At 43.7% G+C, this 22,343-nt stretch overlaps 1 protein-coding gene across 3 annotated transcripts in view; it reads right to left on the bottom strand.

Annotated features, from left to right (window-relative positions):
- The window catches only part of CUX1 (cut like homeobox 1), a 273,252-nt gene that overhangs the window by 142,043 nt on the left and 108,866 nt on the right, over window positions 1–22,343 (bottom strand). For all 3 annotated transcript variants that reach the window (XM_058817804.1, XM_058817802.1, XM_058817803.1), the window contains exon 4: window positions 10,008–10,086. In XM_058817804.1, coding sequence (XP_058673787.1) covers window positions 10,008–10,086 — 79 coding nt within the window. The remainder of the gene's footprint in view (window positions 1–10,007; window positions 10,087–22,343) is intronic.

Raw genomic sequence — 22,343 nt, 5'->3', positions numbered from 1 at the left:
GTGGGCACTGCCCAGGCTCTGCAGGGAATGGGCACAGCCAGAAGCTGCCAGAGCTCCAGGAGCCTTGGGAAAATGCTCTCAGGGATGCCCAGGGTGGAATAATTGGGGCCAGTTGGACTGATGATCCTTGCGGGCCCCTTCCAGCCCAGAATATTCTACGACTCTCCACTCCAACCCCCGACATCGCTCATCCCAAACCCACCCTCAACCCCTGAGTTACAACAGGGCCATCGCTGACTGCCTGAACTTCCCAAGTGAACTTTGCTGAAGAACCCCCATTCCTCGCTCATCCTGCGAGCTGAGGAAGGCACAGCTCCCAGTGCCAGCGATCCCATCCCGTGTTTACACCGCGGGCGCTCTCCCCGATCATCAGGGCCCACATGGCCACGGCTGCCCCCGTGCCCCTCGCCCGCTGCCATCCCACTCCCGCCCGCCTTCCTTTTCGCCAGGGCACTCTGGGCTAATGTAATCATACGATTACATAATTAACCCAGCTGTCTCATTAAGAAAATCAACTGGAATTCAGGGCATAATTAGTCATACAGCAATTAGCATGCTGATGAGCAACTGATGAAAAGCTGTCTCGATATAGAGTATGCTGGGACCACCCTCGTTATTTAAGGAGAGGGGGGAAAGCCCACCTCGGCTCATGGAAAAGGAGCTCCTGCGGGACAGGGAATGTTTAAAGTTTATATTTAACCCTTCGGCCGTGGCCGTTGCTGCCGCGAGGGGTGAGGACCCCCGACAACACCGAGGGGTTTGCCAAGCGGAGTGGAAAAACTGTGTCATTGTTTAAATGTACAATTTGCAGCGCGCAGGGCCAAATTACCCTCTCTTCCTTATATATTTATATAAATATATATATTTAACCCCAGGGCTGCGCAGCACTGCTGGATGGGAGCAGTCCTGAGGAACGGGCTCCGATAGCCCCGCCGGGAGGGGGCACCGGGACCCCTGAGGGACTGCCCGGAGCCCCGGAGGAGCCGCCGGAGGAACGGCCCGGAGCCCCGGAGGTGCTGCCCGGACCCCGGGAGGGAACGGAGGGACGCCCAAAGGGACTGTCCGGAACCCAAAGGGGGCTGTGCAGACCCCCGAAGGTGCTGTCGGGACCCCGGAGTGACCGCCCGGAACCCGGAGGAACCCCCGGCACCCTCGGCCGGCCCCGGCCCGGAGCGCGGCGGGGAGAGCGGCAAAGCCCGGCCTGGATCGCAGCGCGGGCGGAGCGGGCGGCGGCCGCGGGTGCCGGTGCGGTGCCGGGGGGGCTCCTCACACGCTGTAAAATCACCACAAACGGGGTCTTTCCCTGCGGTGAGATCCCCACGGATGGGCCAGGGGGCTGCATGAGAGTGCAGCGCTCTGCTCTGCGCTGCCCGAGGTTCGTTCTCGGCTTCTTAGCAAAATACACTCATAGAAATCAGAGAATCAGAATGGTTTGGGTTGGAAGGGACCTTAAAGCTCATCTCGTTCCATCCCCTGCTATGGGCAGCGACACTTTCCACTATCCCAGGCTGATCCAAGCCCTGTCCAGCCTGGCCTTGGATACTTCTATGGTCAGCCACAGCTTCCCTGTGCCAGGGCCTCAGCACTCTCACACGGAACAATTCCTTCCTAATATCTAAATTAAACCTCTTCTCTTTTCCTTTGAATTTATTCTTTTGGTATCATAACATGGAGCTCCTAAAGAGCCTCTTCCAAAACAAAGGACTTGCCTTTTAATAACCCCCCTCCTCCCTCTTCATTTACAGGCCTGTAACACTGGAAACGATAAGAAAGCAAGTTATGAAACAGTGCCAGAACTACAGGGGCAATTAATAATTTATATCACTGGAAATGTGTTTCCTAAGGTTGGGATCTAAAAATAATTCAAGGAAGGCAACGCGTCTCTTTCAACGCGACTGAATTTCTGCTGCCCAAACCCCGCTGTAAGCAAAGCTCTCGGTGATCGCTCACCAGAAACGCCCACACGAAACGATAAAGGAGGGGAAAAAATAATAATCATCCTAAAACACAACTTTATTAACGCGATTTAACTTTTTCAAAGTGCCACGAGTTCAGCCCCGCTGTCACAATACTTTGGTCATGAAGTAAAAGAAGTTTTTTTCCCCATTCCTAAACGCAACTCTTTGCAGGAATTGTTCCTGCCGGAGAATGATCCCTGGATTACAGACACGGAGAAGCTCCACGAGCTTCTGCTGCAGTAACTGCTTTCGTGGGAGACTGCATGTCTGAAAATAATCTGAAAATGTGTTTTAGAAAAAATAATAATTACATTGTAGCTTTTGAATATTCAAACATCTCACAGCATACTTAATTAATTCATTAATTATTCCCCAGAAATTTCAGGGGTAAATTGAAATAGCCTAGAGAGACTGAGACAAAGATTTCATGGAATAAATGATAGCTTTGCTCCCGTTCCCCTATGACTCTGGTAGCCCAGGGACAGAAGAGTTATAGCCGTAATTCCATTTGAAACAAAGCTCATCATCTCTCCAACTCCTCACTTCATAAAAACCATGAAAAGGTTCTACCTTCAATCAAGAATTATACATATTTTCTTACTCTCCCATCCCACAGGGCTGGGATCTGTGACTTCCTTTTATTTTTCCCCCCCCCCCACTTTTTAACAGCATTCTCCTCACCCTCCGGCTGTCAGAGCGTTCTGTGCAGGCTGAACCGGGGAATTCAAAGTGCCCACAAGAGGGTGAGGGACTCTCATTTTCCTTACCAGAAAAAAAAAAGGAAAAAAAGCGGAATCCCAAATTGTGCCGACCTCTGGAAGCAGCAAAGGCAGAGTAGTGACGGGACCCCCCTGCGTGGGGCTGGGGGAGTGGCAGCAGACCGGCGCCTTTCCTCCCCATTAATCACGGCACGAGTTCCCCAAAGCGCGCAGGGTTAAACGAAACAGCACGGGATGGTGCGCAGGCAATGTGACCACAATCATACGGATCCCTCCCGGAGTGTGGTCCCTACGTCTTGTGGGCTATTATTTAAAAACATTCTTTATTTATCTCCCAGCTCGGGAATGGTTACTGCCACAAAGATGCCCCACATTGAGATGCATCACTATCCTAGAGTCAAATAAAATCACGTAAGGCAGAGTAAATGATCGACTACTTCACGAACTGCACTGCAGTTCCCTCTATTTTCAAAGGAGTAACCAAAGTAAATCCTCAGAAAAGTTTTTAATATTAAACGTGGGGTTTGCATAATAGGCAGGGCAGTATTTGATGGCGCTTTGTCAGCTGAAAAAGAACCTAATGAGTTACAAGAGAAGCCACTGCAACTGAAAAGGCTCCGATTTGATTGTTAATGTTCTAGTAATGGCCCAGGACACTGGAATTTCTGCTCACACTTCGAGCTCAGTGCAAAGGACAGTTACAGAAAAATACTTGTACTTAAAGTTTCACTTCTTCTTTGAGACTATGAAAGAAAAAAGAGCCTTCTAGTATGTTTGAAAGCATTTCTGCTATATTCATCCCTTCCTTCTCCTAAAAGCTTCTGAACAGACTTAGCAATAAACCCTCCGAAAGCTGGGGTTTATTCTAATTCCAGTTCACATTCCTGCAACCGAGAAAGTCCAATACTCCCCCTCCCTAGCACGCTGTGCCTTTTGCTCCAGCCAGGGCCCTTGGGGCTGCTCTAAACCTCTCCCTGCAGCAACATCTTCCCAAGGGCTGCAGGTGAGCACAGCCCCTTCCCGCAGGGATATCTGCTGGGATATCTCCTCCTGCCCAACATTCTTCCTGCCCCTATTCACTGCATCCTTCCCCTTATCTGCACCTCCCCTCTTTCCTTCCGTGCCTCCAGCCTACCAAATAAAATAGGGCTTGACAACCACACAATAAATTTTTTAAAGTGAATGCTTTAGGGATATTTCTTCCTCTGAATATTTATTCCGGCTTTTACAAAGGAATTTATCCAATTATTAATTCAACGAGAAAAACTAGAGGGAAAAAAAAAAAAAAGCATGTGATCAGACAAGCCCAACTTCAAGCCACGTATTCAGGTAACAGAAATATTTTCAGCTATTTTGACATGGGTTTCAAAACACGAGGATAAAGTGAATGAGTTCTAAAGATGGGAACTGGCCAGGACTTTGTGCTCCATCTGAAAATAGCTGTGTAACACTAACAGCGCTGCCCTACCAGCGTGCACACATCCCAAAGTGCACGTCGTGCTGTGGCTCGGGATTCCAGCCCCACGGGGAAGGAGGCTGAAGTGATTTTCAGCTACTTGCACATTCCTCAGCACTGGACTGCCGAGGCTGGAGCAGCATCCCGGGAGATTCGGGATATTCTGGAAAACCAAACGGTGGCAGCTCTGCCCCGAGAACTCTGCTCAAATCTCCCCTCTCCAGTCCTTTAAGCTGTCCCTCTCACTGCCACTCCTTGCAGATTTGCAGAACAGTTTGGGGAGAACCACTAAATTTCTACAGTCTATAATTTTTTACGGTGCAGACTGAGATTCCAGATTTTCCTGTTTGTGCAACTTTCTTTTTACCTGTTCTAAACACGCAGGTGAAAGCATCAAGGATTTTGGTTTCAGATGGGATCACTCAGCAGCTAAATCACTGCCTGCAGCCACGGGGGTTTATGGCTTTTCACTCTTTCAAGTATTAACAATGCTTAATTTTCTGCTTAATTTTATCAGATTTTCAAGTGTGTTCAGAAAGACACCCGACTGCTGAGTTTGAGGGGTGTCTGAGCCACTTCTGTGTCTGTGAGCAATTCATTTTGCTTCCTTTCCCCCTGAGAGTACTCACTGTAATATTGTTTTCCTTTCCCTCTAAGGCTGAGAAAAGGCACATTACGAATATGCATTTCCCTTGTACAGTCTTGGGCAGCAAAATCATAAACTTGTTCATTTTATGGGTCTGTCCTTTGTTTTATTCTAACATATTTTATTAGGAAAGAGGTGACAGTTATGACATGTATTATTAACAAATGAGGAACTGCCTAAGATTTTTCACACTGCAACGATACCAAACCTTTCTCAAAAATAGTCTGTGCTGTTCAGCCTCGATGTAGCACAAACTCAGGGTTTACTATGACCTGATCTTGCTCTTTAGACAGTTTTGCCAACCAATTAACCATTATCTCAGACAAGAGTACTCTAAGTATTAACTTTTTCGAACTACTTTTTTCTATTCTACTTTGGGATGTGCTTAAAGGTCCTTCAGAGTGAACGTCTTTTCCCTCACCTCTCTTAATTATCCCCTAAATTTACATTCACCCAGCTCTCCTACAGGCAGAAAAGGCAGGGGGTACCCAGGTTGAAATTTTAGCACATCATGAGTCATCTGGGTCTGTAAAAGTCTTTACTACACAGACTTTCTTACCATTAACCTTTCTGCTTAAAATTACACTTTCCCAAAAAATCCAAACATGTCACAGGATGTACGTAAACACAACAACTTCATACACATTTATTACCTCCAACATAAGCAGCAGATAATTTTTCTGGGGGGAAAAAAAACCCCAACGAAATCCAAAATCAAACCTGTTTTTCTCTTGCATCACCTTTAACCTCAGGACATTGATCAAATAGGCTTTAAATGAAATTTTCTCACAGCCCAAATAGCAGAGCAAGTCTGAAGAGGGCTGTGAGTTATAAATAATCAAAAGGCAAAGGCTGATAAATGTCTGATTATTTGCAAGCACTGCAAATAAATTTCTTTTCTGCCTTTAGAAGTAATTCCCTTGCACTTTTTGGTGCTTTACTGATCATTTATTCAAAAAGAACTTTGTGCTTTCTCAGGTAAAGCATTCCTTGGAAAAAGAACGCCCTATGCAGGGCAGTTGGAATTTGCAAGGCTGAACTGGGGCTGTGTGTGGACTAAAATACAAATGTAGTGAGAGATGTGTGGAAAACTCCTTTGGAAGGAGCCTGCTCCTCCTTTGTGAGACACAGCCCCTACGGCTGGGTGTGCAATTTATGATGGCAAGGAGCAAGGGAAAGATAAAATTTCCACTTCAGCCATCTTTCACTGTTATTGCTTTTGATTGTTTTGACAGGGCACATTAAAAAAAAAAAAAACTTATTTTTACCTTCTCTGTTTTTTGTTATATTTCCCTTCGATAGCAGGTCCTCTGAGCTAAACCCACAGCACACACATTATTTAGCACCCAATCTGATCACACACAGACCTGGGAAGAGTCTCCAATAAAACCACACTCACATCCCCTTTTACACCCCCTGAGTCGTTTGGTTTCCTGACCAATTTTCTCATTCCCATTAAGGAGAAACGAAACCCATTTCTGGCTGAGCCCTGGAAGGCAGCACAGCCCCTCCAAACCAAGAACAAACAGTTTGCATTAACCTTCCCTCACTCTCAAATGTCCATATGCTGAAAAAACTCTGTGTTTTCCTGTTCTCCAGACTGAACCCAACTGGGTTTAGTTGTGCCACATCCAGAGAGCAGATTTGTGTTTAAAGGCAGAATTGTTTCTTTGCCTACACAGGAGCAATACTGAGACAAAATACTGAGCAAATGCAGCGTGGCACTGGGCTGTAACTGCAGTGATCCCTTGCAGAAAGAACACTCTATTAACCAATTTATCCAGACACTGACACCTGGCATTCCCTTGGTCTCCACGTTTGAACTTTTACTTGAAAATTACACCCAAGTTTTAAAAAAATAAAGCAGTGATCACAGTTCCTTTTTGAAATAAAAATATTTAGCGTTTTTAATGCTTACTATTTTTCCTTTAAAGATTTAGGAGAAAAAAAAAAAAGAAATTAATTTTGAATATACTGTTTCTGCAAGGCAACACCACTACTCCAAACACACAACACGGCTCCAATTTCACTTAAAGTGCTTGCAAGATTAAGACCCTAAAAGCCAAGGGTGTTAACATAATACATTTATTTTATAAAACTGGAGACAAAGGAATCCTGAACAGATGGAAGGTTTCCTCAAAACACAGACCCAACCTCCCTTTACTTCAAAATAAATATATTCACATTATTTTTAAAGGTAAGTTGTGACAACCTTGTTGATTAGTGCAATTCATGTGGCAGGATTCGCTTTTCCCTTGCTCTGTACTGCATACTGAAAATAAGGCAATTAAATGAGAAAATTAATTCCATTAATTAAAAATGTTCAGTCTCGAGCAAGACAGAATGATCTGAGCTGTATAAATGTACATAAACCAAAATGTTTTCCTTGACATGTGCTTTCCTTTAAGAAGGATAAATTTCACAGCACAAAGCAATGATAATGCTATTTTAACAGCATCATAAAGCTGGAGAGAGATATATAAAAGGTCTGTTTTATCTTTTAAAGAGAAACCCCCTGATGTACATAGGAAAATTTACAAGTAAGATACCACTCTTCCCACAAATTCCTTACTGGTGAGCCTGAGTGAAAACTCTGGTCAGGTCAGGAAAGAAAATGATTAAACTTTGCTGAATCCATAAAGCACTGTAGCTGGAGTTTCAATACAGATCATTTTATAGTAAAATTAAAATAGAAGCCCTTTTTAATTATATAAAGTGTGCACATTATTACTGAGGAGAGAAATACACGCTTTCCTCAAGAACCATAAAATTGGCTGCTGGGAATTAGACTTCAGCTGCAATTATTATATGGTCCTATAAAGGATATTGAAAGTCTGATAAAATTGCACCCTTGTCATGTAACAGCGATGCTTAATGCTAAATAACCACTCTGCAGCATTCCAGGCATAGCTTCCCCCAAACATCATCCTCCCTTCTCACACCAAAAAGAAAACACAGCAGCATTGGGGAGCTAAAAGTGTACCTAAATATTTGAAATACCAAATGAACAGGTCAAAAGATATGTAAAGCCACACGGAGGCAAAGCAGCACATGTGATAAATGAGTAGTGATGGCTGTTTATAAAGGAGAGCTCTCCATGGATACCCACCCAACCCTCCATGGATACTGCCCAACCTAGCAGACTACACAGGATGAGAAGGAATAAAAAAAAAAAAGAGCAACACAATGAAGCAGAGTGACAAAGAGCAGTGCCATACATTCCTAATGGCTGCTCTCCTTCTCCTTGCAGCGTGTGTTGTAAACTGTGAGTATTTGTTACGCGCACGCAGCTACAGGAGACTGACTGGACTTCTCCTGAAAAACCTGGAATTTACTTCTACCTCACACCTCCAGGTAAGAGCATGGGCATAAAACCTGGAGATATTTCTCACCCCACAGACTCCACTGCACTCCCAACTCAGCCAGGCTGAAGATTTTATGTATATTAGGAATATCAAAGAAATATTTCTGTGACAGGTGACATAAGGCACGCGCAGGGGACGGCGGGGCAGGACAGAGGCTGTGGGGTGTGAGAGCAGGGCTGTAAATTTTGCAAATGAAAGAAAAGAGAAAATTCTTTCTCCTACAAAGAAATCCTGACAAAGTCCCTCACCATTTCATCTAAATCCTGGTGGGTGGGATATAAATCCTACCTTCTCCTCAAGGCTCGGTCTGACCTGCTGCTCAGATCCCAGCACCTGTGATGTGCCAGGCTTCAGCAAGAAGCCTCTGCACAAGAGCACACCAAGGATCCCACACGGCTCTTGTCTGACACCACTTCTCAGTCCTGAAAAAAGCCAGACTGTTCCAACTCAAACCTAGTCAGCTTCCTACCAAATTATGGCAGGAAGCTGCAGGGAGTGTTAGTGTGGAGATGCAGGGGCTGCAGTGCCTCTCCCCAGCGCTCATGCTGGACTCCCAGGCTGCAGATAGTTGGGAATGTTTCCATGGAGGTGTTTCTTTCCAAGCCAGAGCTCTGGGTGCCCATCCCAGGCCCACACTGCCCGTGATGGCTGGGACCCTCTCTGAGTTACCCACTCCTCCCATGGCATGAGGTGGGCAAAGGGAGCTGTTCTGTGCTCAGCAGAATGTTACTGAGAGTCTGAGCTGGAAATAAGTGAAGGAAAACTCACAGGTCACAGCTGACTAGCCTAAAAACAACATTTCCGAGGCAGCTGTGGCCCAGGAAGAGCGTGGTGAGTCCCTGCATCCCTACACTGGGCACTGCTCACCTATGAATGGGAGAGCATAAAAAACCACATTTGTTAGCTCACACTGAGCATCTGAAAACACTGACCTTTCAACCAGTTAATAATTAAACTAAAACATTAAAAATTTAATTTTTATTTGAAGCATGCATGAAATGCCCTCCTTAAATGGTAAAACCAGTAAAAGCCAGGGTACTATGAAGCCTTAAAAGTATTTAAAAGTATTAATTACACCTCAAAATCCCTCTTGAGGTATTTTGAATATTATATATATACATTGTTAATGTTTTATAAAACTATAAATTGACACAGAGAGTCATGTGCCAACAGCTCAGTCAGGCCAAGATGTGGCAGTGGAGACTTGGGCTCCTCACCCCCTCTCAGCTGTGGGTACAGCTGCAAAAAGAAAAATCTGCTCAGCCAGTTATTTATTTACCACTGGGGAAAACAAAAAAAAAATCAACTCTCAAAATGTAAAAAGAAATGAACTGAAACCAAATGCCAAACAAAGAAAATTCGTTTGCCAAACAAAAGGGAAGTTGAAAACACATACAATAAAGGCCTCTGAATAAAATTTATGATCACACTTACACTGCAAAGAACTGAAATTTGGTAGTGATTTACTTTTCAGTAAGGCTTTTTCTTTTGTTTTTCTTGGAAGGCATGAAAAGTTTTCTCTATCCTTTCAAAGTACAAACATTGCTTTTTCTTGGTGAAGCTTCGAGATGCCTTTTTTATTGTTAAAATTGTCTAAACCGTCTAACGAAGAAAATACTGAGAATCACTGAGTATCATAATAATATAAATTGATTAATAGATACATTGACATGTAGATGCAATGAGAAGTCCTGAAATGTGCCACAGTTACAGTTCTCTCCATTAGAAACAATACAGGAGTCTGTCAGTTCCAGAACAAAGCCATTGCTTGTATTTACCTTATTAAAGGTAGGAAAAATGCCCAGTAGCATTCACACAAACATGAACCATTAGCTTCTCAGAATAAGGGAATAATTAGCTTACCTGGAACGTCAATTAATCTCTTATAAACATTCAAGAAGGCTGCCTCTGCTTCTTTGCTTCGTTTACCCAATGCATCAATCTAAAAGGGGAGATGAGAAAAGAAGCTTTAAGACTTGTTCCAATACAACTCTCACACTCAGAGCTATAAATATAAATTAATAATTCCATGTAAAACTAGTAAATACACAGAAAGTGAACCCATGTCTCCTGTGTACATCTCCTATAGAAGCAGTCTTAAAAGACTGTTCCTGCTACATTTGTACTGAATATAAAGTCCATTTTTCAGCCCAATAACAAGCATCAATATTTTTATGACCGCTCCTGCCTGTTGTGATTCTTTACTTTAAATCTTTATAAAAAGCCTGGTACTTGCCAGGCAGATTCTCTCCTCTACAACTGTTTTCCTTTACCACTTACTGAGATCTAGCACAGCAAACGGAACTGTGGCCACTTCTGATGTCCCACTCTGCCTTTATTGTGGTAAATAGATTTTTCTATTATTTCCAATAAGCCCATGAGGAGATGGAAAAATGAACTTGTTGAGCACCCTGTGATACTTAACCCTAAATAACTGTGAATCTTCTACATGCAAAGAAGTTTTCTAATGCAGCTCAGGCACAGTCTGCACTCCTGAGCTCCTCTGACCAGCTTCTTGTGTTCTGTAACACACACAACACTCATCTAAGAATTTATTTTTATCATTTTATTATTTTCCCCCTACATCTGTATTTTCATCTAAAACTCCACTGTACAAGGAAAGGCAGCTTAACAGCTCCAAGAATAAAATACCTATTCCACAGCAATTTTTTTCTGTAAACATGTATTTTCCTATTTTAGTGGAAAGCAGAGGATTTTCTATTGCTTCATATTGACAATAAACAACCAAAGTGACTCAGGATCAGATCCAGTGAATTAATACTCCAAAGCAGAGGGACAGAAAGGGAAACAGGAAAGCCTGACACAGCTCTGTGGCAGCTTACCCAAATCAGGAAACCAAAGGCATGGAGATTATCGTTCCCATATTTTAATAAAAGGCAAGGAAGGATCTGAAGAACTGCGGATACAAAGGCCTGATATCAATTCTTCTGTGTATTTGAAAGGCAGTGAATATTATGGAACCATTTAAAGGTGCGGACGTCACCGCGGCCTAAAAAAAGGAAGGCCCTGTCTGAAAAACGTCCTTGAATTCTTTCTCTACATTATTGATTCATAGATAAGGCAGAAACAATGGCCAGAGTTTACTGTATCTGTATTTTAGGAAAGTATCTGATATTTTATTCTGCAGGAGGGGGATTTGCAGCACTGGGAAGCGTGTGACCAAGCCAGGCCTTTGCCAGCGCTCAGGGCTTGGGAAGCGCCGCGTACCCAGGAGAGGAAGAGGAGGGGAGATACAGCAGGAGGGTGCTGTGGGGTCAGCCCTGGTGCCACTTGTGTTTGCTTTGTCCTGAAACGCCTCTGTGAGGAGAAGGGAAAGATTTGGGAAGGGAGAAGGGACGATTAAATAAAGCAGGGAGTGGGAGCGCACTGCGGGACAGCGCACGGCTGGTGCAGATCAGCTCACGGCTGCAAAGGGACTTGTCGGGATCATCACGGGCAGGATTAAGGCCACAAAACCAAAGGACAATCGTAGAAATCACACAGAAGCACAATGCACAAGGTATAAGCCAAGAAAAGGCCTGGAGGGGAGGAGGGGTCAAGGAGGGAAATAAGGACACGGCAGCGTTTGGCAGCAGCAGCGAGGAAATCTTGGGAGATACGGGAGAGGCTGGGAAGAGACGAGTTCTGGCAACACAATGCAAGGCTGTACTTAAAGAAATAAACCAAATTCCTATTCCACTTACATCCCCCCAGGATCTGCATTAATTTATGGAGACTGGTGGAGGTGTGGTGTAACTGACACCTGACCTATTTAGAGCTTATCAAAGGGTATTGGAAAAGTGATAAATGAGCATCAGATGTTGGAGTGATGGAGGATGTGGAGAGCAGATATAAATTCTCAAGAAGAGCTGGCCATGCTGCTCTTTCAGAGTTTATCAAGAAAGACCACAGAAAGGCACTGGAATCTCCCAGGGCATCTGACCTGCCACAGAGCAAGGGATTGATAGTTGTGAATAACCCACTTAATAATCTGCATTTGAGCAATCCCAGATGGACTGATGCTCATTAGGGAAGGAGAACAGAAGCAATTCAGAGAGAACATTTTCACACGAGGAGAAGCTGCAATGAGCCTGTGGAACGAAGTGCCAAAGGCAGGGAGGCCCTGGGATGTGCAAATCCGTGCTGGGGAGTGTCAGGCACCGCTCGGGGACGGGGTGAGAAGGAAGGGGCACCACCAGGGACACTTGTGCAGTTGAGCTGTTTCATGGGTGCACAGAGACTCTCTGAAGGCCAAAGCACACCATATGTTACACTTCTGGACTTCAACGTTTCCCACATACCATTTTCTCTCGCTGCTGCTAGGCAGAGAGCAGCCAAATTTAAATTACTATTATTAAATACAATTAGCATTACAGCACTGATTCTGTACTGTATTTTGAAAAATTCATTTGCCCCTTTTATGAAAAGCAAAGCACTTAAAATGCTTCCATTTCTGGGAAATAACAGGATGGATTTGTTTTCCTATTACAGTTTTTCCACATTTTAATAAAGAGCATTTGTACTTTTATTCTCTCTAAGTATTATAGAAGGTATGGTTTATTTGCTTCTTACCAGTTATAGAGTGATGGAAATATAAACCAGATTTGAAACAACATCTTGCAAGGAGATCAGAGACTCTCCAAAGGAAGCAGTTTGTAAATCACAGGTATTTTACACCTTTTTTCACCCTCAAATTCAAAACCAGAATTCCAAACAATCCCACTAGGCAGAAATGTGGTTTTATGTTTTAGTTCTTAAAAAAAATAAATCAACCTGTCTGGTTTAAAGTTTTACTAAAACTGAGCACTGCAACTATTTCACATCTTAAAATAAAATTTAGAAAAAGCACTGTGACAACTTTAACTGGAATAAAAAAATAATTAGGCATGCCAACACCCAAGTGCATAAGGAAATAAGGGAGGAAAAAGACATCAAAAATCGCAAAATATAAATGAAGTCCAGAGAGAGAGGAAGCAGAGCACTGAAATGACATGGAAATATTTGGAAGTTCACTGAAAATTTTTCAAATCAAAGTAAAATTGTTTCAGGAGCCAGCAAGGCTGAGCTGCAATCAGCTCACATTAAAACTGTTGAACTACATTATAAAACTCTTGCTGAACATTTTTATTTGACTCTAAAAACTTCAGGGACCCTGAAAGAAGTCAACTTATAATTACACTCGCGTTGTCTTGACACGAGCTTAGCTCCAAATCTTAATTTATCTAAACCAGGCCCCATTATGTCTTCTCTGAGCAGAAAGAAACAACAGTGACCTCTGTATTCCCCACCACCCCCATAAACATATGTTCACTTTTAAGTTTTGGCATCCTATTTGTCTTGATAATACCACTGGCGCTGCAGTGAGATAACAGAACTGAGACACCAGGAATCCTCCCTGCTCAGCACAGCCTTCATCTCCCTCTTCATCCCTAAAACACCACCAGAGCTCCGTGGAGGAGCTGCAGCCAGACTGGGCTGAGGCCTGTCCTCCCTTTGTCCACCTTGTTTTTCCACGTCAAGAGCTCTCCTGAGCTGATGCTCAGGGTACCAATCACCCTGGAGATTGAGTGTCTCCCCTCCAGAATCATCTCCCTCCAACCTGCCATGAAGATCTCCATGGTCTGATCCCACTCTCCCTTTGCTGTCTGACTCTTGCTCCCCCAAAACCACGGACATCCCAGTTCAAGAGTACTTGGTCCCAGTCTCACACCCACTGCACCTGGCTGGAATCAAAATATCAGCAATGAACTGCATGGATTTATCTCCACATTTACTGAAGCACCACAAATCTGGCAGCCAGGCCAGGAAAGGTGCTGAACTCAGGTTTATCTGAATGCTGCCTCTTTCAGCTCTGTCCAGCCAAGCTCAGAAGGACAGAAGCAAAGCCTGTGCCTTTAGCTTGGGATCTGTCAATTTTGATGCAGGAGGAGAGTTCAGCATTAACTCCAGTCTGATGTTTAGTGCCCCACAATCTCCTGAGCAGGGTTTGCAGGGCTGGGATGCTCTGGGCTGGCTGAACGTGGTATTGCCTCATGGGCTGCAGTCAGACTGAAAGGTGCACAGGAGCACACCTCTGCTCCTGAATTTAAAGATGGAACAGGATGCAAGGAATCTGGACAGGAAGCCAGATGCCAGCACACCCTGCACTGACATGGAATTCTCTGAGCTGAGGGGTATCAGCACTTGAACACATCCCTGAGCACGAGACTGGCACATGTGCTGCTCCTCTTGGATCCACCTGGATCATCCAGCACAGCTGGGATGCTGCACCCAGCACCCCAAAAACAGCTCCTTTGTGAGGGTTCTCAGTGATGTGTCTGTCTGGCATTACCAAAGCACTGGTGATTTACTCTTAGTGCCACAAATATTCACACAACTGTGCCAAATATGAATTCTGCAGTCCTAGCTCTTCCACTTATCCTCATAGCTCTCCATGTTAGTTCCCCTCTTGTTAACCACCTTAACATGTCTTTTACTGTCCTGCACACAATCTGGAACTAATTTATCAAGTAAAAATAAATTATTTAAAAGAGAATTTATTTTTCTGTTATGATTTTTAATAAATGGCTGCCTTAAGGAGACACCCATCCCTTTTCCCTTACACATCTTCTGTCGTATTGTTTTGCATCACGAAGTTTTTCCATTTGTCTTCAATTACTACAAGTTACCAAAACACCATTAAGAACCATATGAAACAAAGGGAAAAGCACAAGAACAACTCATTAAAGCACCACTCTTTTAAGGCATGCTGTATTCTTGAATAACTGCTTTGGAATCAAATGGTGGCTATAGCAGGAATATTAATAAATCAGTCTTGCTTTGAAGCCTTTAAATACAGTTGGCTTAATTTCCCTTTCTTAATACCAAGAGATACCCATATTAATAAATAAATTTATAAAATAACATTGTAATTTACAAATTAATAAAAATTTATTCACTGTGCCTGTTAGTTTATTTTGCCACTGACAAAAGAAAAAGTAAAAAATTCTTATTTTTAGTTTTGTTGCAATTAAAACTGTTTTGAAGCAAAATTATAAAGAATTCATTTCTGTGCAGTTGCTTAAGGCATATGGCGTGGATTTTAGCTGGGCTATAAATTCTTTAACAGAATTAAGGACTTCACAGTGGATCCAACACCAATCTGTTTAACAAAGCTGCTTGGGTTGGGACAGAGGTACCAGGAAGGAGCCTGGGAAGGGCATGCCTGCCTCACCAACTTGTTGGTTTAACCTCAAGTTAAGCAGAGAGCTTTAGGAAAGACTCAAACACCTCAACTTTTCAATTCTGCCCCCTCCACTGTGAAACAGCTGCAACCTTGAACCCTTAAAACCTCCTCCTCCTTTCATGTCCAGATAAATCCTGATTTTCCCAGACAAACAAGGCTGCCATCCCCTGAGGAATGCTCTCCCAGGACAGCTTCTTGCTGCTTTTCCAATCTTTGATCTTCCTTCCCAGTAAAGCAGCCCAGCCCAACATGTGCCTGCAGATATTGAGAGCAGAGCCACAGCTCTGATTAAATCCTGTCTGTCACCCTGCCTTTGGACCAGCAGCTGTACTGTCCCTGCTGGACCTCTCCTGGAGCCTTGGATAACCCACCTGGCCTCTCTCTGCCTTTCAGAGCAGCTTTCCCAGCTGCTGCTCTCACCCAGCTCCCAACCCATCCGTGGGGCAGGCAGGGAGCAGCCCTGCTCCCTCCTCCTCCTGCTGCTGCTGGGGTGTGATTCAGCTCAGTGGCTCGGTGAGCAACTAAGGAAGGAGAGGAAGAATTTATTTTCCATTGTGCTGGCAAACTGAACTGACTCATGCTGTGCATTTGCTGGGCTCAGCACGAGGGAGGAGGTGGGACCAGAGCTGGGGCAAGGACACCCCATGGCCTGGGTCCCTCATCTCTGCACAGATCAGCAGGAACAGCATGAAACCAGTAACAGAAATGGATGGCACAAAGGGGCTCAGAGTGCCAAATGTCACCAAAAATCTCCTTATTGATCAATCTTTACAGTAGGAAGTGGATTAACTTTGTTTTCATGTCTATATTAGATCATTTTATACACTCTGATGTAATGACATGTTACAGTTTTCCTGGAGGCTTTGGTGTTTTTCATGCTCAAATCAAAGGACAGCCTCGTCCTGGACATAAGGACTTTGCTCATGGAAGGATAAAGGATACTCCTGAACACCAAGCCACTACCAACATCTCAGCCCCTCTGACACTTTATTCAATCCCTCACAGTGTTTTCTGGTGACACAAACCAGTAACTCCAGCAACCAGGGATGCCTGGATCCTGCTTCTGTGGAAATAGGGTTGATTTGCAATATTTTACTCCAATTAGTAAATGTGGGTGCTAGTGATAAGTCAAATTGTGTTGTACCTGAATTTTAAGGGGTGCAAAAACTTTGTGTGAAACCAGATATGGGATGTCCCAATTTGGCTGCACAATGAATAATTATTTACCTTTGTAATTCCATATTTTACATCCCAGCCTCTCTCCTTAAGTCAGCACAGGCCACTCGTGAATTTTCTTAATGCCAAAAAGGTAAAACTAAGAGGTGACCTCTGAACAGGGGACACAACCTTCCCCCAAAACTGAAGGGAGATCTTTCTAGTGAATAAATCAATAAATCATTTGTTCTGTCACCAAAGAGGGAGATGTCAGAGCTTGCCAGTTCTCATCCTCAAGGTTCTGTGAGAGTGCAAGGATGGAGAACAACTCTGGCCATGCCAGCCCAGCCATGTTTGGGAAATGGGGCAGGGAGGAAGGGGAGAAAGCCAGGACAGAGCAGCCTGGGCCACCCCACATCACCCCCAGGTTCCCAGCAGCAGGAGCTAAATGTGAGTGGTGCCCTCACCTGCCCATGCACCTCCAGGCTCTGACCTGGAACCCACAATCACTCCTCTCCCTCATGGATGATCCAAACTTCTGTTTAGGTATTTTTTTAAAAATTAGGTCAGAGGAATCCGTGCAAGAAGGAGCTCATTAACCACCTTTGTGCAATAAATACCAAGATGCACCCTTTTCCTGGTGTTTTGTACTGAAATCGCCCTCTTGCTTCTCTTTTCTGACAAAGCAAGACTAGACACCAGCTTGTATAGACCCTCACAGTAATAAAAATAAAATAGTAGTAAAAACCTGTAATAAACAGAGGTAATTCTGTAATAAATAGAGATAATTCTGTATTTGGAGAAACAGGGACTCAGCAGAATACCTCGCCCAGCCCTCCCATCCCCATTCCTTCCAGCACACTTCAAGCTTTCTTTTTTTTCCTCCTGAGGATGAGAAGACACTCCTGACCCTGTGAGCTGCACCAGTGCTGCCTGTCGGAATCCTGAATAAACTGAATTTCCCACCACTGTTCCTGTTGCCCCCGAGCGCGTGGCAGCGGCACAGACAGCCCACCAGCTGCCAACAGGAATTTCAGCACTTTGTCAATTATGTAAAAATAAGAGAAGATTTGGGCTGATCCTCCCCAAAGTTACTCTGGTAGTCTCTGCTGTCTTGGTACAACTTGCCTGCAAGTTGCAGAGGAACCTGCAAGGGAAGGTGCACAGTGCCTGTCGCTGCCTCTGGTGGGATTTGTAAGGTTGGGGACTTTGTTATCCCCACATCTCAGAGTTGTCCCAGCAAGGAAAGGGGGATTATTGATATAATATTGATATAAAGGAAAAGGATATTATTGCTATAATAAGAGAGGCTCTGTATTTGAGTCTCTGCAGTTTTGTCCCTCCCCTGCAGGTCATTGTCTCTCCTGGGGATGTTTTGGCCCTGCAGCAGCCACCCCTTGTGCTCAGCAGGGAGAGCTCATCTGCCTGGGAGATGCTGGAGTATATTTAAATCACCTTCCTCAGGAAAGATGTTGTTTAAACTGCAATCAAGGCAGCCAAAAATAAATAAATAATCATTTACACACTTCTGTAAACAAAGAAATGAAAGCACTGTGGAGCTGCTGTTACCCCAAGAGCGGGTCACGACCTCTCCCTGCTTTGGGGAACAAAACTGAGATGAAAAGTGGACTTTAAAAGAGAATTAACTGCCAAAAACATTCACTTTTGGTAAATAGAAGGGTTTGATGATACTTCCATTGGAAAGCAGGGAGGCTGTGGGCCCAAACACGAGCGCTGGATTTTGATGTATGCTGTTGACTTCCCCAACACAGAGCAATTTGTAATAGCTTTGCCACGCTGTTGTTTTCAAAGCTCCTGCTACATCACAAGCATTTATTTCTGACCACAAAATTACATTTATTCAACAGAAAGCAGCTCAGGGTCTTTAAGAGGTTAACTTCTGGAGTGCTTGGCTGCTCTCCAGCCTCCCTACGAGCATCAGTGCTAACGCAAGGCACACAACAGCACCCAGGCTGGCCGTGATTAATAGAGTGCTGAACACGCTGCTTTCCACATACACACACTTTTCATTCCCTTTCTTCCATAGATCATGGACTTATCCTCAAAATATCTGACTGAAATTGAATTTGGCTTCTCTCTCAACCGTTCATTTCCTATGTTATGCAAGGTTATATCCTTTTCTGCATGAGCAGAACCAAACCAGCTGCAGCTTTTGAGAAGAAAATGTGTTTTCAATTATGAAGTTGGCCTGAATATTGAACCACAGTTCTACTGCTGCTCTAATTGAGCCATCATGGAGTGAATGTACAGGAAAGAAATTGTATTAATTAGGTTTGGAAATTTAACATAAGGAAATTAAAGGGGGTAAAATAGAAAAAATATGAGTATCAGCTCAGGAATAATCTCTTAAAATGCAGAAGGAACGTAAGTCTGAAGTGGTTTAGGCACACACATTATTAGAGTACTCCTTCAAAGACATGATTAGTAGTTCCAGCACATCAAACTGATTTTCAGTTTCTGTTGTCTGCATATGGAAAATTATTAAATTACTGACTGACCAAATTAATAGTTTAAAGAGCAATTCAGCTGAGTGGGGAGCCAGAGTGGTCTCATCAGAATGGCAATACCCTTAAAAGTACTTGCTCTGGGAGAAGAATATGAGAAATGGCTTTCACAGACATCAAGTCCAGCACGTTGTTTTGGAGTCTGTGCCTTAAAGGGTTCTCCAAATGAGGGATTACTGCATTACTGTTGGACAGTGCTCTTATGCCACATGAAAAGAATGCTAATGACCTCAGGAAATCCTTTCCCAGCCTTAAAATATCTGTCTGATGACTTCACAAATACAGATTCCAACATTAGACTTCCATACCACAACTTCAGTTCTGTAAATTAACATAGCCCAAGAACATCCTTTCTTTTTTAATTTTTTTTCAGATTTCATGTACAAATATCCATCCACTGATGTACCCATGGTAAAGCACAGTGACCTACCCAAAACACAGCTTATTCAGACAGCTGATGGCAGGGATGTCTTGCTAATTATATATAATAATCATGTCATGATTGCATGGTGAAGCTCTTTAACCTTTCCTGATTCTGTCCTGTATTTAGCCCAGCACAGGGAGAGGGAACCATTAATAAGTTGCATCCTCAAGTTAATGGCAAGGAAAAGGAAAAGCCAGACAGCGATTTAAGATCAAAATGACAGGAATTTTACACTTCTGAAATTAATGACTTTTAACTGTCTTGCTCACAATAGCATATTTACACCACCAGACCTTAAATCTTACAGGGAAGGCAGAGAAGTTACCCACAGATTTCAGAAGAACAGTACCATCAGCTCTGAAGCAGACACAACATTCTGTTAAATTAGAAAACTGCCTGCAAATTTCCATTAAGATCCTAAATAAGGAAAAAGTACTATAATAAAACTATTCTCCAGTGATGAATTAATAGGGGCTCATGCTGAACTAGGAATGCATTTGAAAATTTGTAGTATGCTAAATTCCATTTCATAGTGCTTTTACTTTAACTCTTACCATTAAAAATCCAGTTACTTAACGCACTGAGATCTATACAAAAAAAGTTATTTCCAAGTACTAATGGAAACTGAATATTTGATAACTGGAACAGCTGTTATCTGAATGGATGAGATAAATAACCAAGGAATACAGAATGTTCTGCTTTGTCCGGTATTTATAAATTCATATGATATAAAGGGAAAATACTGGGGGGGAAGTATCAACATTCCATGCTCAAACTGAAGAGAAAAATTGGCTAAAGTGACCTGTGGGTTTGTTTAAAAAAGCCAACTGGCCCCAGGTTTACCAGCAGCTCCCATAAATCGTGTTTGGGAGGGGACGTAAATACCTGAGCTTAACTTCCCCTCTCTCCAAGTCACATCAGGCTCACCCAGGCACAGTTCAAGGACAGTTTAAGTCAACCTGAGCTGACACATTTGTGCTGCTCCTGCCCTGGCTTTGCTCTCCTGGCCTCTGCCCTGCACTGAGCTGCTGCTCTGAACCCACCTGGTGGGAAACTAAGCCAGCAAAAAGAGGGGGAAAAACCCCAACTTTGTGCTGAATGTGGGCTCACAGCAGAAAAAGTGCTGAGGAAAGGCAGGGGTGGGGAGCAGGAACACAGCAATACCCATGTAAAGCTGCTTGAACACCTGGGCTTATCTGAGCTGCCTCCATCCCCTGAGCTCTGGCCCTCCCTGGAGCCCAGAGCCCTGTGGACAGTTCAGCCCACATGGGATTGGCAAACACCCATTTCCCTTCTGATGTGGAGTCCAGTTTGTTATTCCATGCCAAAAGCTCCTAATTCTGTCTAAAAGCAGAGTTTGGGCAAAGGATGAGGCAGCAGCAGCAGTGGGGGTGGAGAGAGGAGTCAGAGGCAAAAATGTGGTGGAGACTCTCCCACAGGGAAATGGAGAATTTGCATCAGGCAAGAACCTTTATCCTCAGTCCTGAGGGAGCAGCTGGTGGTGCCCCAAAGCTCCACATTCCCACCCACCATGCCTGTGGAGGCTGCTCCTACAGCATTCCCTACTCCAGGTCCAGGACATTGGTTCTCCAGCAGAAAGGACCCTAAAAAACATTTACTCCCACCACTTCACTGACCTCTGTTTTATTTATTCACTGGTGTTGATCTTTAAAAAAAAAAACAAAACAAAATCACTGAAAGATTTGGTTTGGAAGGGACCTTAAAGCCCATCCCTGTTCCAGCTCCCATGTGCACCTTCCACTAGAGCAGGTTACTGACAATCCCATCCAGCCTGGCCTTGGACACTTCCAGGGACAAATCTGGGGCTGAAAACTGATGTGTGTGTAGTAAAATTGGGGAACCTCTTGCCCTATTCCTCCTCCCTGCTCACATCCCATCCCACAGGTACTGTGTGACCAAAAGGTCCCTCTGCCAGCTCCTCCCAGGACATTAAATATCACCTGCCAGGTAATAAATTATTGCCAGGCAATCCCAGGGGGCTGCTGAGGTCAGTGGCTGTTCCCAGCACTGTTGCTCCCTGAGCCTCTCAAGGAACAGGAATTGAGGTATCTCCTATGGATTTGAAATGGAGAGAAGCCTATTTGCTCAACAAAACTTGTTTTTGAGATACCCAGACCAGTTATCTCCTGATGTTTTAGACAGTCAGCCTTAACAACAACCAGAAACCAGATCTATATCCTGAACAATCAAATATAACTCAACAGAACAGGCTCATCTCCTTGGTATTTTGATTTGTCTCCAAAACAAGATACAGTAATTACATCTATAATCAAATACCATAATTCACAGTTTAATGTGGTGCATTTATGTAGTCAATCATGATTAGTTCAGGTTTTTTAGGTTTCTGAAACCCTGTCTCGATTAGGGAGACTGGAATCACCAGCTCAGAGATTCAGCAGCACAATCTCTTCATGTAGTTCTGCTTCATTTACGTAACAGGGGATTACAACAACAAATTTTACTCTGGTGAGGTTGAATTTATACCAAAATAAACTTCACTTTTATATCAGAGAAGCAAAACTACAGGAGAGGAGTGTGTGTGAGCCATGCCAAGGTAACAGGGAGCTGTCTCCACCAGGGAAGATCTAATGGAAGAATCTCCTTCACTGTAGCCAAATTTAAATTTATGCTTTTTACTTGATCCTCAGACATTCCCTTCATTAAAGAACAGTGCTGAAAGCACACATGCACTTTTCAGTCAGTGCATTGCAAGCTCGAAACTGAAGTGAAAAGGTTCTGAGAGCACTGCAATGCACTCAGAGCAATTTTAAAGTGTAAATTTCCATTGGCAAATGGACTCACACAAGTCATTCTTTGTTCTCACAAATGTCTGTTGGATGTATCAAGGA

Source organism: Ammospiza caudacuta, chromosome 20 (genome assembly GCF_027887145.1).
Source record: "Ammospiza caudacuta isolate bAmmCau1 chromosome 20, bAmmCau1.pri, whole genome shotgun sequence".
NCBI lineage: Eukaryota > Metazoa > Chordata > Aves > Passeriformes > Passerellidae > Ammospiza > Ammospiza caudacuta.
The sequence above is the reverse complement of the archived record's forward strand: the minus strand, read 5'-3'. Positions and strand labels throughout refer to the sequence as shown.